This window comes from Macaca fascicularis, chromosome 8, assembly GCF_037993035.2.
Source record: "Macaca fascicularis isolate 582-1 chromosome 8, T2T-MFA8v1.1".
NCBI lineage: Eukaryota > Metazoa > Chordata > Mammalia > Primates > Cercopithecidae > Macaca > Macaca fascicularis.
This window is the reverse complement of record NC_088382.1, coordinates 108,991,968-109,006,892: the sequence shown is the minus strand read 5'-3', so window position 1 is coordinate 109,006,892 and position 14,925 is coordinate 108,991,968. Positions and strand designations below refer to the sequence as shown.

Genomic DNA, 14,925 nt, shown 5'->3' with positions numbered 1-14,925 from the left:
TTCTTTTATATATTTTCCATTTCTCTCCTCAATGTATGCAACTTCTTGTAAATATCTGAACATAGTTATGATACCTGTTTTAACATATAGGTATTTAATATACCTGCTAATTCTATCATCTGTGTCATTTCTCAGCCTATTTCTATTGGCTAGTTTCTCTCCTGTTGGTAGTTCTCACTCCTTTGCACCTCTAGTAATTTTTTATTGAATATTTGGCACGGTTATATTTAAGTTGTATGTCTCCATCTTATTGTATTCCTTTTAATGATGTTGGGCTACAACAGTATTATATTCCTTTTAATAGTAACAGTTACTTGCTATTTTGTTTCCTTCAGAGGCTGATTTACAAGTTTGTTTAAGGTGAGTCTAGGGTAGTCTTTATAAATAGTTTAGCCCCACAGCTAAGGCCTAGCCCTTCTGGTCTCTACTGAATGTCCTAAATAACCAATGAGAATGGTATGCGATGGACAGTAGGAACTTCAATGCCTTCTGCCCTGTGTAAGGGTGGGAATCATTAAGATCACAGCTCCAAGGTTATTCTTTGCCAAACCCTGTGAGGTCTCATCGCCCCAGGGGCTCTTTTTCTGCATCACTTTCTCCATCTCTGGAATTTTATTCTATAATTTCTAGTCATTTCTGCCTCCCTAAACTTCAGTTCCTGTCTCTACAACTCAGAAAGACTGCTGAGCTCAGTTTAAGATGTCCTATTCTACTCTGTATTCTGAAACGTGCCTTGAGGCAGAAAGCTAGGGAAATCCTAGGGCTCACCTTTGTTTCCTTTCTATGAGGAATCACACTCCTGCACTGCCTGTTATCCAATGTCCAGAAACTGGGGAATTTTCCCCATATATTTTATCCAGTTTGTTAGTTGTTTACAGCAGGAATATAAATCTAAACCCTATTAATCTATCATGGCCAGAAGCTAAAGTTCTATACTTTGAATTTATAGCATTATCTACCAAATCTACAACATTATCACACGTCTTCATTTATTATTATCTTAGCAATAGTCAAGGTGTCTTAAATTTAAAAGGCTTCTATTATTTTAACTCTGTACTTATTACGTTGACATGAGAAGTAATACATAAACATGTAAGATAAAATGGGTTATATCTTTTAAGTATCATTTATGGAGTATTCTGCTTTTTAAGTTTTCATCTCCATTCCAGAAATTTTCATGAATAATTCCAAATTAAGGTTTATAACATTTCAAAACCTAGGGTAAACAAATGTCATAGCTTTTAGGGGTTTCGTTGTTTTGAAGAATATACAGATTCTCTGGAAGATTATTTAGAATTTTGTGAAAATCGATTATCTTCATGTGGAGCAGCAAGTCTTTATTCTGGCTTAGTCCACCCTATGTGACTATATCATTGAAATAGTGGCATTCTCTGTTGTTAACACATCCCCAGCCCTAAACACATGTCCCCCTGCAGCTAGCCACTTAACATTGGCTGAATTTGGAAGAGGAAAAGGTCTGCTTCTAACTGAATAATTAAAAAGCAAAATCAAACCCAGTGCAGTATCAGCAGGTCTTGTTATTCATGTGTCAAAATCACCATATAACTTGTTGGGGATGAACTTAAAATCAAAATTGGACCATAGGTTGTGATGATATAAATTTTAAAAATAATTTTAATAAGAACTCAGAAATAAAATTAACATTTCTCCACTGTAATATGTAGTTAAAAAATAAATTGTGTATTTTACAACAATGTGATTATACCTAATGCTACTGATTTATACCTAATGCTACTGAAAATGGCTTAGTTAAAAAACAAACAAAAACCAACAACCAAAAAAGGTAGGCAGATGTGCAAAAGACTATGAATACCTTAACAAACTCGTTACAATTTATGATGCAATATAAATAATAATTAAAACAGTGACTGATAACTACATTTAGATGTATGTACATACTCTAAGAAATCATAAAATATATTTTTAATCTAAAAAAGATTATATCCTTTAATTAAAAATAAAGTGTTAAAACATAATTCTAAGTAAAGAAAATGTTTAGCTAAGAGTATTATCAAGAAAAGAGAGAGTACCACTGCCAAGTTCACCAGAGAATTAAAAATAGTGGGCACCCAAGGGGGAAGAAATAGAATTCATAAACAATAAATGTTATATTCAACTCAAGGCCTTTTACCTTTGGTGACTGCTCACAGTCACCAAACAGGGCAATCACAAGCATTAGCTGGATGCTTATTAATTTTTATGCAAGCTTGAGTGAGAATATACATTTGGTGAAATAATAATGTCCTTATCTATAAGAAAAATACCTATAGGATATCTGATGGTTCTAAAGATGGGGGAACATCAAAGACATAAAATGCAATTATCCTTAATTCTAAAGAAAAGAACCATAGTTCATATTAATAATTTAAAATAAAAAACAATGTGTTATGTTTTCATATTTTATAAATAATGATGAGAAATTACGTTTTTAGCTTTTGTTATTTATTTTCCCTCATTACAAATTAATTTCTTATAAAAACATAAAGTATAATAAAGAAGGCAAAATAATTATCAGATCAACTGGTATCATTTATGAATTGATATGTGATTGGTATGAGTTTACATATAAACTTTTCCACGCATATACAGATGCATTTCAAAATCTGTGATCACATACTTTATATTTGCATAGAAGATCTAGCAGAGAATATGAGAGAAAGGGGAAGAAAGATGATTAAGGTGTACTGTGGTTTTCAAGAATTCACTTGAAGGAACATACTATTGAGAGACAATTCTCCATGGGTCTCTTAAGTAGAGGTAGTGATTGTCTTTGTTCCCTACTGTGTTTTAAAGGATATTTGTATAGCGAATAGCCTCAGAAGACAGAAATATGATCCTGCTTCTGAGCAAAGGGCAAGTGTGCTTACACCCTCGCAAAGGAGACACAGCGCCTCCCTCTGGAGGAAAGGGCAGGCACGCTTTCTATCCATTATAAAAGGTTCAGGTTCCCTAAATTCAGAATTCCTGGCCCCTTTCATGTCACCTTATGGAAACTGGGCTCAGGGCACTAACACAAGAAAATGCTAATACTGTGATTATTGCTAACGTTGTGGATAATAAAGTTCTTTGTCTCCAGCTGAGGAGTCTCATGTCTTTGGCCAGCATCCATGAAACTGTGGATGCTAACTTGCTAGCTTAGAAGTGGAGTAAAATCATAGTCCCTTTACAGTACTTGACACATACCTGTTACCGTTTTTGTTTTTATAGGGCTGCTGGCATATTCAGAGGCCTGATATGATTGCTGCTTTGCCAAGGGTGCACTTCCAATAGACACCTCATCCTCTTTCCTTCTACAAACTGGCATAACAAGAGGAATAGCTACCACAGGCTGCTGGAAAAAGCCAAAATGAAAAACTTTTTAGTTTTTAGTTTTTAACTATTTCTTAAGCAGTAAAGGTTAAACATGGCAATACTGAGGACAGTACTTCACAAGTTGGGGCTGAGACTTCATTATTTTAAATCAATCAATCTCTCCCTCCTTCATCTGTCCCTGCACCCCGACTTTTCTCTCTCTTTCTCTCTCTCTCACACACACACACACACACACACACAGCAATGCTTATCCACTTAAATTTTAAATTAAAATTCTGAGTGAAAACCAAAGAGCCTGTAAGTACCCAGAAAACTTAAGTTTTAGTAAGAAGTATTAAAATAATATGGAAAGAGCAAGATAAAATTTAAATTCACTTTGAAAATTATGTTCTCAAAAAAATGGAAAAGTATCCTTATAAAGTTATCCTTATAAAATGGCATTTTTAGAAACATACTTTTACAAACTGATTGTGTACATGTTAATATGGATACTCCAACTTTTTTGAAGAATACTGAAAATCTCTATATTTTGTCTGACAAAAGATATCCATAGCATATTCAGAAAGCACAGAAAAATATCTACTTAGAGAAAGCTGGAAAATATTATGATCCTCTATTGAATGCATGCAGGCTGAGCTGGACAGTAAAGCAGCTGTTTCATCTTTATTCACTGAAATAAAGTCTGATGTTACTGCTGATGATGCCCAATACAATTTTGTCATATTATTGGCAAAAAAAAGGCACTTTTAAGTTTGCCATAGGATCAAAGATCAATGTTGAAGTGGGTGGAAAACAATCATCAAATGTTGGGTTTTAGCCACAGTTTGAGAAGGAAATTGTAGCTTGGGAAACAACAGATGATAACTGTAACATAGTTGTATCAGATGGTAAATCTGGCGGTGGTTGGTCAGGCTGCAGTGTAGTCTAAGGTTATCTTCAATACTACAACCAAAGTTTTATAGATCCAACCTTAAGCCTCACCCAACTTAAAATACTCAATATAATTTACATTATGAAAAAGTATTTCAATGAAAACTTGTTTATTATAAAACTACGTAATAAAATCAATCATGTTCTGAAACATGGAAAAGGGCATATTATTTTACAAGTTGCTAGTCACACTGAGTAAAAAAAAAAGGAAAAGAAATTAGAGGCCAGGCGCAGTGGCTCACGCCTATAATCCCAGCACTTGGGAGGCCAAGGCAGGCGGATCACGAGGTCAGGAGATCGAGATCATCCTGGTCAACACGGTGAAATCCCATGTCTACTGAAAATACAAAAAATTAGCCGGGCATGGTGGCAGGCGCCTGTAGTACCAGCTACTCGGGAGGCTGAGGCAGGAGAATGGCGTGAACCCGGGAGGCAGAGCTTGCAGTGAGCCGAGATCACGCCACTGCACTACAGCCTGGGCGACAAGAGTGAGACTCCATCTCAAAAAAAAAAAAAAAAAAAAATCGAAAATGAGAAAAGGAAAAGATTAAATAAATTATCGGAAGCATCATAACATAGAGTACCTGCTTTTATATTTGGTATTTAGTCAAACTGATAATACACAAATCTAAATTGGAAATCATTTTTAAGATCTAGATGAGAAATGCTCCACATATTGTTAAGTCTTGATGCATTTAAATTTCCTCATCTAAAAAATAAGAGGGGCTGGAGATGGTTACTGGAAAACCTCTTTATACTCTAATATTTAGTGACTCCATAATCCCTTGAATTTCTGCCCATTTATATTTGGAATACAATCCAAACTCTAAAAAGTTATAACCAAGTTCAGGATTAAAATTAATATACAGCTGGCCCTTGAATACATAAGTTTGAACCACATAAGTTCACTTAGTTCACTTACATGTGGATTTTTTTCCACCTCTGCCACTTCTGAGACAAGACGAACCCATCCTCTTCCTCCTCCTCAGCCTACTATTCAACATGAAGACCTTCAGGAATGATCTACTTTCGTCCTATATAGTATTTTGTCTTCCTTATGGTTTTCTTAATAACATTTTCTTTTCTCTAGTTTACTTTATTGTAAGAATACCACATATAATGCATATAATATACAAAATATGTGTTAATTAACTATTTATGTTATCGTTAAGGCCTCTGATCAACAGTAGGCTATTAGTTAAGTTTGGGGGAACTCAAAAGGTATACATGAGTTTTTGACCAACCAGGGAGTTGGTGTCCCTAGCCCTCGTGTTGTTTGTTTCTAGGGTCAACCATAGAATGAGTAACTAGAGGAAATTTATGTGCTATACAGTGTAAATTCAAGCACAATAGCCGAAAGATGCAACTAATAAAAGCACAAAGTTAAAAATCCATGTAAAATTTTATAGATCCAGTTCATGGTACTGGTAATACTAAACAACAAACAAAAAATACCTTTGGATAGCTAAAACTCTGGGTGTATTTTTTTTTTCTTTTTGAGACAGAGTCTCACTCTGTCGCCCAGGCTGGAGTGCAGTGGTGCAATCTTGGTTCACTGCAACCTCTGCCCTCCGGGTTCAAGCGATTCTCCTGCCTCAGCCTCCTGAGTAGCTGGGATTACAGGTGCCTGCCACCGTGCCCAGCTAATTTTTGTATTTTTATTAGGGATAGGGTTTCACCATCTTGGCAAGGCTGATCTTGAACTCCTGACCTCATGATCCACCCGCCTTGGCTTCTCAAAGTGCTGGGATTACAGGTGTGAGCCACTGTGCCCAGCCAACTCTGAGTGTATTTTTACCCAGGCAAGAATTAAAAGGCCAAACAAAACTACTTTCTAACACAAGAGTAAGGCTCTTGTATGCCCTGTACACAGCTGTATACAAAATACTTACATTTGTTGAATGACTGCTAATAAAGATGCTGCATGTCAGGCATTAAGTGATACCAAATAAGGAGTAAGACCAGTGATTTCCTCCACTATTCTAGAAATATGGCTACCTTGGTCAAAAACATCGAAATAAGCAGTATTTATTTTTAACAACCTCCTATTACCCTGCTTATATTCTTTTTCCTTCTGGTACTGTAGGCTCTCCTCAAATTTCAGTTGCACTCTAGTGTCAGAGCTGTTCTATCTTTAACTCAAAACTATCCCATAACCCAAAATACCTAAAGCTTTTCATAGCTGCATCATATAAAAGGTAACCATCTTTCACTAATTATTAATTTAACAAATTAAAATAATACTAGAAGGTTACAAAGAATACAACATACCTATTATAACCAACAATTAATGGCTATTAACAGTTTATCATATTTGCTTTTTTAAAAAAAGTATTCTAGATAAAACTAAAATCCCCTTTGACTGCCAACCTATTGTCCTTTCCTCCCAGAGTCAACCATTATTATGATATTAGTACAAATCCTTCAACTTAATTTTTATACCTGTATTCATTTACAGACACACATACATATACACATTAAGGGCAGTTTTAGAAAAATATAGGTAAGTGCTCTCATATTGCGAAATGCTTTTGCATCAAATATAATTTGAGATGTCCATACTAAGGTCTATTGTATAATTTTTAATAAATGTTATATCATGTGAATATTTCATACTTCATCAACCTTCTTACAAATTTTATTTAAGTTTTCAAATTTTCACATTATTGTAAAGAATATGCAACAGCAGTCTTACACACTATTCCTTAGTTACATGAATTTCACTCTAAGAGCGTACCTGCATCAAGAAGTACAAGTTTGGGGTTATAAGTTCACAAATTTTCAATTTTATTAGATACTGACAAATTTATCAAGTTTTCACTCACAACAACAGTAATCATTCTCAACATTTTCACCAATACTGTATATCGGCATTTTTTTTCACGTAACAGATTTTAAGAGTAAAGATGAGTGGTCATGACTTGATAATTATTGAACCTGGGTATGGAAACATATTGCTCTACTATGCAATTCTCTCAATTTTCCATGGTGGGGTGAGGTGGGGGGAACATTCAAGAGGAAAATAGTAGAATAAGGACATTTTTAAAGTATATTTTTAAGTACGCCAAACTGTAGTAAAATAATAATGCTATCAATTGCTGTTGAAAATGTAAACTGGGCTGGATATGGGGCTCATGCCTGTAATCTCAGCACTTTGGGAGGCTTAGGTGGGTAGACCACTTGAGCCTAGGAGTTTCAGACCAGCTGGGGCAATTTGGTGAGACACCACCTCTACAAAAATATATATATATTTTTTAATTAGCCAGGCATGGTGGTGTGTGTCTGTGGTCCCCACTACTCAGGAGGCTTAGAAAAGAGGATCACTTGAACCCACAAAGTCAAGGCTGCAGTGACCTGTGATCACAGCACTGCACTTCAGCCTGGGCAACAGAGCAAGACCCTGTGTGGAAAAAAAAAAAAGAAAGAAAAAGGAAAAAGAAAATGCAAACTGTATACCAATTTTGGAAGCAATTTGGTGATATAACAAAAGTCTTAAAATATGTTTCTATAATGCAAAATACTTGCCTAGTGCTACTAATTACACTTGTAAAAATATATTCTAAGTGAATAAAGATGAATGCAAAGATTTAGCTATGGAGACATATACTCCAACATTATTTGTAACTCTGAATGAGTAGGATTATGGTATTTGTTAGTTTATCTTTTATTTTTATTATGTGTAGAGATGGGGGTCTCAACCTTTTGCCCAGGCTGGAGTATACTGGTGTGATTATTGTTCACTGCAGCCTCCACCTCCCAGGCACAAATAATCCTCCTGCTTTAGCCTCCAGTGTAGCTGGGACTACAGGCCTGCACCACCACGCAGACCTAATTTTTATTTTCTGTAAAAACAGAGTCTTGCTATGTTCCCCGGGCTGGTCTTGAACTCCTGGGCTCAAGCAATTCTCCCACCTTGCCTCCCAAAGTATTGGTATTGCAAGTAGTTTAGCTTCTAAATAGAGCATTGTTTCTGAATTAGAAAAATATACATATAATTATGTGCCACATAACAATGTTTCAGTCAACAATGGATTGCATACATGATGGTGGTTCCATAAGATTATAACACCATATTTTTACTATACCTTTTCTATGTTTAGACATACAAATACTTACCTTTGTGTTACAACTGCCTAAGGTATTCAGTACAGTAATACTCTGTATAGGTTTGTACCCTAGGAGCAATAGGCTATACCAGAGATGGGTTATAGCCCAAACGTCTAGCAGGCCATACCATCTAGGTTTGTGTAAGTATACTCTATGATGTTTGCACAACAACAAAATTGCCTAATGATGCATTTCTCAGAATGTATCCCCATCATTAAGGGGCATGTGATTGTATATTCATTTTAAAAGTTGTAATTTTTTAAAAAGTTAAAAATCAAAATATTTGAATATGCTTGGTATCAATTAAATGAATGTCTAATTTATTTAAGCTGCTAGAACACTCTACTTGACCTTCAGGGATATCTGTGGTACACTGGAAATAATTGTATTACTTAGAGAATAACCAATCAAGAATTTACAAAGAAAATTTTTCCAGACTGGTTACTGCCATTAGTCTAACTTCTGTAGCACTCATTCTCTATATTCTGCTAGAGTAAACTTTCTAAAATCCAGCTCTGTTAATACCAGTTTCCTATAGCTCCTCTTTACACTTCAAAATGAAGTCTCAAATACCTAGGACTACAAATTTTTTTTTCAGAAATTGATTTCCAATTTCTCCCAGTCTCTACAAGAACACTTCACTCCATTCTGGAACCACTGAAGTCTTTCTTGCCATGCTTTTGCATCTTCTTTGCCTTTGCTCAAACAGTTCAGTCTAAAACAACCTTCCCTGTCTGGCGCACTCCTAGATACTCAGCTTAGTTGTTAATTCCTCCTTTTCACACACTACCCTGCTTGTGAGAACTATTACTCTTTTTTGTTTTCACATAATCCTGGACATACATATACATAGTAATTACTAAAAATGGCATTACTATATCCCTTAAGATTCTCAAATACACTACATACTCTCAGAGGGAGGGATATTCTCACCTATGACTTTTATTTCTGTGGCCATGGTGTATAGCATACTGCCTTACATTCTGTAACTACTCATTGAAGGGAAAAATGGGGACAGGTATGGCAGAAGTTTCAAATAAAATTAGGACAAAGTGAAGAAAAACCTTTAAAACGTGCTCCTTAGAGAGTATTTTTTGTTAAACTTTTTAATTCTTATATAATTATAAAATTGTGTATTCTTCTCCAATCAACTAGCTTGAAGTTACTTCAGAAAAAGGATACAAAGCTATTCCATATAGGATATTGCAAAATTATACTTAAGTTGATGGGAAATTATAATTCAATAAAGCACAAATTTGGCCTCAAAAATTCTTAGTTCTGTCATTTACTTACAGCTGTTTGACTATACATAAATGAATCTCAATAAACATCAGTTTCTTCATCTTTAAAATGAAAATAACAAAACTGTCAGATTTATGTTTAAGTATTCTAGAAACTATAATTGTCTACTTACTACTTTGTAATTCATACCTTTTTTTTTTTTTTTTTGAGACGGAGTCTTGCTCTGTCACCCAGGCTGGAGTGCAGTGGCCGGATCTCAGCTCACTGCAAGCTCCGCCTCCCGGGTTTACGCCGTTCTCCTGCCTCAGCCTCCCGAGTAGCTGGGACTACAGGCGCCCGCCACCTCGCCCGGCTAGTTTTTTTTGTATTTTTTAGTAGAGACGGGGTTTCACCGTGTTAGCCGGGATCGTCTCTCCATCTCCTGGCCTCGTGATCCGCCCGTCTCGGCCTCCCAAAGTGCTGGGATTACAGGCTTGAGCCACCGCGCCCGGCCAATTCATACCTTTTTAAACAAACATATATTCCAACCTTTTTTGCACCAATCATCCCAATCCAAGAATTAGGTATTTGATGCATGTTTTTTGAAAAAACCTAAATATGACAAGGAAAGGTAGAGATAAAAATAAAAGCTGGCCAGGAGCTGTGGCTCACACCTGCAATTTCAGCACTTTGAGAGGCCGAGGCGGGCGCATCTCTTGAGGTCAGGAGTTTGAGACCAGCCTGGCCAACAGGTGAAACTTCATCTCTACTAAAAATACAAAAATTAGCTGGGTACGATGGTATATGCCCATAATCCCAGCTACTCGGGAGGTTGAGGCATGAGAATCACTTGAACTTGGGAGGTGGTCCCAAGAAAATCACTTGAACCAGGGAGTGGGCCAAGATCACGATGCCACTGCACTTCAGCCTGGGAGGCAGAGTGAAACTGTGTCTCAAAACAAAACAAACAAACAAAAATGCCAATTCTTTTATTGAGCAATTCTTATGTATTGCACATCATGAGAAGGGACATGTAGGCACTATGAAAGAATGAAGACTGGTGAAATAGGACTCCTAAACTAGTTTCTGTTTTATAAGCCATTGTACAGAAAGCCCCTTTAGTAGTCAAAGAAACTTTATAATGACATGCAATTTCTCATGCAAAAATAAGGGAATGGAATTGTTTGAAAGGGGTAAAGTGGAGAGACAAAGGAAATCTGGTACATTTGTTAAAAAAGAATCAATCAAAAGACATATATAATTCTACTAAATGAATAAGAAAAATATTTGTTAAGAGAAAAAAACTATTTAAAAATCTCTTACCTGTTGCATATGTCTACTTGTTCGTTTCTGAGGCTGATAGATGAGCCATGTATATAAGATTGGGTCAATATTAACTGCTAGTCCTTGTATACTGCAAAGAAGTACAGCACCTAGAAGATAAGATTTTTAAATTGCTATATAATTCCTCATAAAAAACAATAAGCTATTTATTACTTTACACCATGTAGGATAGCTGTGACATAATAGACTAACAGTAACAAGCGTTGGAAAGGATGTGGAGGAATGCAAACCCTGCTACACTGCTGGTAGGAATGTAAACTGGTACACCCACTTTGGAAAATACTATGGCATAACTGGGTCATATGGTAACTATATGTCTTTTTGAGGAAATGTGGACACCGAAAACTTATGTCCACACAAAAACATGTATTCACATGCTCATATCAGCATAATTTATAACAGCCAAAAAGTGAAATCAATATAAATTTCCATGAGTTGATGAATAAACAAAATGTGGTATTTCCATACAATGGAAAAGTATTCATCCATAAAAAGAAATGAAGTACTGATACATGCTACAGCATTGATGAATCTCGAAACATTAAGTGAAATAAGCCTGACCAAGAAAACATATATTTTAGAATTCCACTTATACGAAATTGCCACAAGAGGCAAAAACATAGAGACAAAAAGTAGATTTGTGGTTACCAGGGCCTGTGAGAGGGGAGAGTAGAAATAACTGCTAAGAGGTATGTAGTTTGAGAGTGATAAAAATACTCTGAAATTAGAAAACAATTGTAGAACCTGGTGAATATACTATAAACCACTGAATCACACAATATAAAATAATTGTATGGAAAGTGAATTACATCTCATTAAAAGTGCATTTGTCCATAAAATATAATAATAAGCTCAACTTTTTAGGCAAAGAACAATTTTTATATCGGCCCTGAAAATGGAATACGTTAGGTAAAATATTCCTAAATAACTTTTTCATTATATTAAAAAATTGATTCATGATTTGAAATAAATTATTATAATCATTCAATAAATCATTAAAAATTACAATTTTTAATGTTCAAAAGCAAAGAAAAAGAGCAGCCTAGATTAAATGCAGGCCAACATTCTGACATAAAACACAAAGCTGAAGTGTAACAGGTTGCAATTCCAACCTACTAACTAACCTATTTTTTGTCCCTTTCTGATGAAAAGTAGTTCAAATAGAACTTACCTAAAGCAGAATATACAATTCTCAATTTATGTGCAGGTTATATACATCTCTATATAAGTTTCTGTAATTGTACATATATTTTTAATACAAATATTATTAGCTCCACTAGGATATATGAAACATAAAGGAAGGGATATTTGTCAATTTTGTTATCAGCTATACCTGTAGCATATAGGAAATATGCCATCATACTGAATAGGGAAAAGCTGTTGCATTCCCCTTGAAAACTGGCACCAAACAAGATGCCCTCTCTCACCACTCCTATTAGACACAGTACTGGAAGTCCTGGCCAGAGCAATCAGGAAAGAGAAAGAAATAAAGCCCACCCAGATAGGAAGAGAGGAAGCCAAACTATCTTTGCAGACAACATGAAAATATATATCTAGAAAATCCCATAGTTTTGGCCTAAAAGCTCCTTAAGCTGATAAAGAACTTCAGTGAAGTCTTAGGATACAAATTCAACATACAAAAATCATTAGCATTTCTATACACTAACAACTGTCAAATTGGGAGCCAAATCAGGAATGCAATCCATTCACATTTGCCAAAAGAAGAATCAAATACTTAGGAAGACAGTTAACCAGGGAGGTGAAAGAGCCCTACAATGAGAACTACAAAACATGCTCAAAGAGATGACAGAAATAAATGGAAAAACATTCCATTCTCATGGATAGGAAGAATCAGTATCGTTAAAAGGGCCATTCTGTCCAAAGCAATTTACAAATTCAATGCTGTTCCTATCAAACTATCAATGACATTCTTCACAGAACTAGAAAAAACTATTTTAAAATTCATATAAAATGAAAAAAGAGCTTGAGTAGTCAAGGCAATCCTAAGCTAAAAGAACAAAGCTGGAGGCATCACATTACCCAACTTCAATCTATACTACAAGACTATAGTAACCAAAACAGCATGACAACTTTACAAAAACAGACACATAAACCAATGGAACAGAACAGACAGCCAAGAAATAAGACTACACACCTACAACTATCTTATCTTCAACAAACCTGACAAAAACAGGCAATGGGGAAAATGATTCCCTATGCAATAAATGGTGCTGGAATTGGCTACCCATAAGCAAATAATTGAAACTGGACCTCTTCCTTAGACCGTATACAAAAGTCAACCTAAGATAGATCAAAGACTTAAATAAAAACCAAAAACTATAAAAATCCTGGAAGACAATGTAGACAACCATTGTGGACACAGGAACAGGCAAACATTTCATGATGATGATGCCATGATGAGAATGGCATGGGAGAAAATGCCAAAATGGGAGAAAATTTTTGCAAACTCTGCTTCTGACCAAGGTCTAATATCCAACATCTATAAGGAACATAAACAAATCTACAAGAAAAAAAAGCAAGCCCATTAAAAAGTGGGCAAAGGACATGAACAGACACTTTTCAAAAGAAGACATACATATGGCCAACCAGCATATGAAAAAAAGCTCAAGATCATTGATCATTAGAGAAATGCAAATCAAAACCACAATGAGATACCATCTCACACCAGATAGAACAGCTGTTATTAAAAAGGCAAAAAATGACAGATGTTGGTGAGATTGTGGTGAAAAGGCAATACTTATACACTGTTGGTGGAAGTGTAAATTAGTTCAACCATTGTGGAAAATAGTGTGGCGATTCCTCAAAGAGCTAAAAACAGAACTACAATTCAACCCAGCCATCCCATTACAAGGTACATACCCAAAACAATATAAATCATTCTACCATAAGGACACATGCACACGTATGTTCACTGCAGCACTATTCACAATAGCAAAGACATGGAATCAACCTAAATGCCTATCAATGGCAAACTGGATAATGGAAGTGTGTTACATATATACCATGGAATACTATGCAGCCATAAAAAAGAACAAGATCATGTCCTTTGCAGGAACATGGATAAGGCTGGAGGCCATTATCCTTAGCAAACTAATGCAGGAACAGAAAACAAAATACCACATGTTCTCACTGATTAGTGGCAGCTAAATGATGAGAACACATGGACACACAGAGGGGAAAAACAGACACTGGGGTCTATCAGAGGGTGGAGGGTGAAGGACGGGAGAAGGGAGAGGATCAGAAAAAAATAACTATTGGTTTATTTTTTAGTACCCGGGTGGTGAGATAATCTGCACAACAAATCCCCATGACACAAGCTTACCTATATTATAAACATGCACTTGTATCCCTGAACCTAAAATAAAAGTCTATTTTTAAAAAAAAAGAAAGAAAGAAAAAATGCCTGATGGTAGGGGGTTAAGAAAGTATATATCAGAATAAACCATAGCTGGTTCTCAGGATAACTGAAAATAGTACATTTGTTCTATTATGTTATAGATTATTTAAACCAGGAAAATTAGTATTAATAACAAGTCCTATGAAAACTGATATATAAAAAGACAGATAAAAGAATGAAGGAGAAAATGTAAGAGAAAAAGAAATTTATCCTTTTTTCAAAGCTTTCCACAGAATCTTCAAATAACCAAAATTTGCCATGTATACTCCTATTCTACCATGTAGTTCTATTTTTCCCATAGGCCCAGAACCAGTATAAATCCCTAGGCAACATGCTCAGACAACAAAAGCAATGTACCCTCCCAAGGACCAATATGTGTACTGTTGAGCAATGATTCACTCAAGCAGATGTCAGAAAAGAAAGATACAGAAAAGCTAAACACAAGATGACTGCCAAATGGGATTCATAATTAAAGTCAACTGAAAATCCAATTTAATATAGAATATTTATTTTAACATATATTTATTACTTTCATAGGTTGCAAATTTCTCATAAGGACCTAAATTCTTCTA

The 14,925-nt window shown here is 35.4% G+C and overlaps 1 protein-coding gene across 36 annotated transcripts in view; it reads right to left on the bottom strand.

Annotated features, from left to right (window-relative positions):
- The window catches only part of VPS13B (vacuolar protein sorting 13 homolog B), an 857,597-nt gene that overhangs the window by 493,032 nt on the left and 349,640 nt on the right, over positions 1-14,925 (bottom strand). For 27 of the 36 annotated variants that reach the window (XR_012416560.1, XR_012416558.1, XR_012416559.1 and 24 more), the window contains 2 exons: positions 10,915-11,024; positions 3,205-3,352 (listed from right to left, as the gene is read on the bottom strand). Coding sequence is in view for 27 of the 36 variants with exons in the window: in XM_073999176.1 (XP_073855277.1) it covers positions 3,205-3,352; positions 10,915-11,024 (258 nt within the window). In the remaining 9 variants the exon portion in view is untranslated. Of the gene's footprint in view, positions 1-3,204; positions 3,353-10,914; positions 11,025-14,925 lie in introns of those variants that run through there. The other 9 variants (XM_073999181.1, XM_073999174.1, XM_073999190.1 and 6 more) reach the window with 2 other exon arrangements.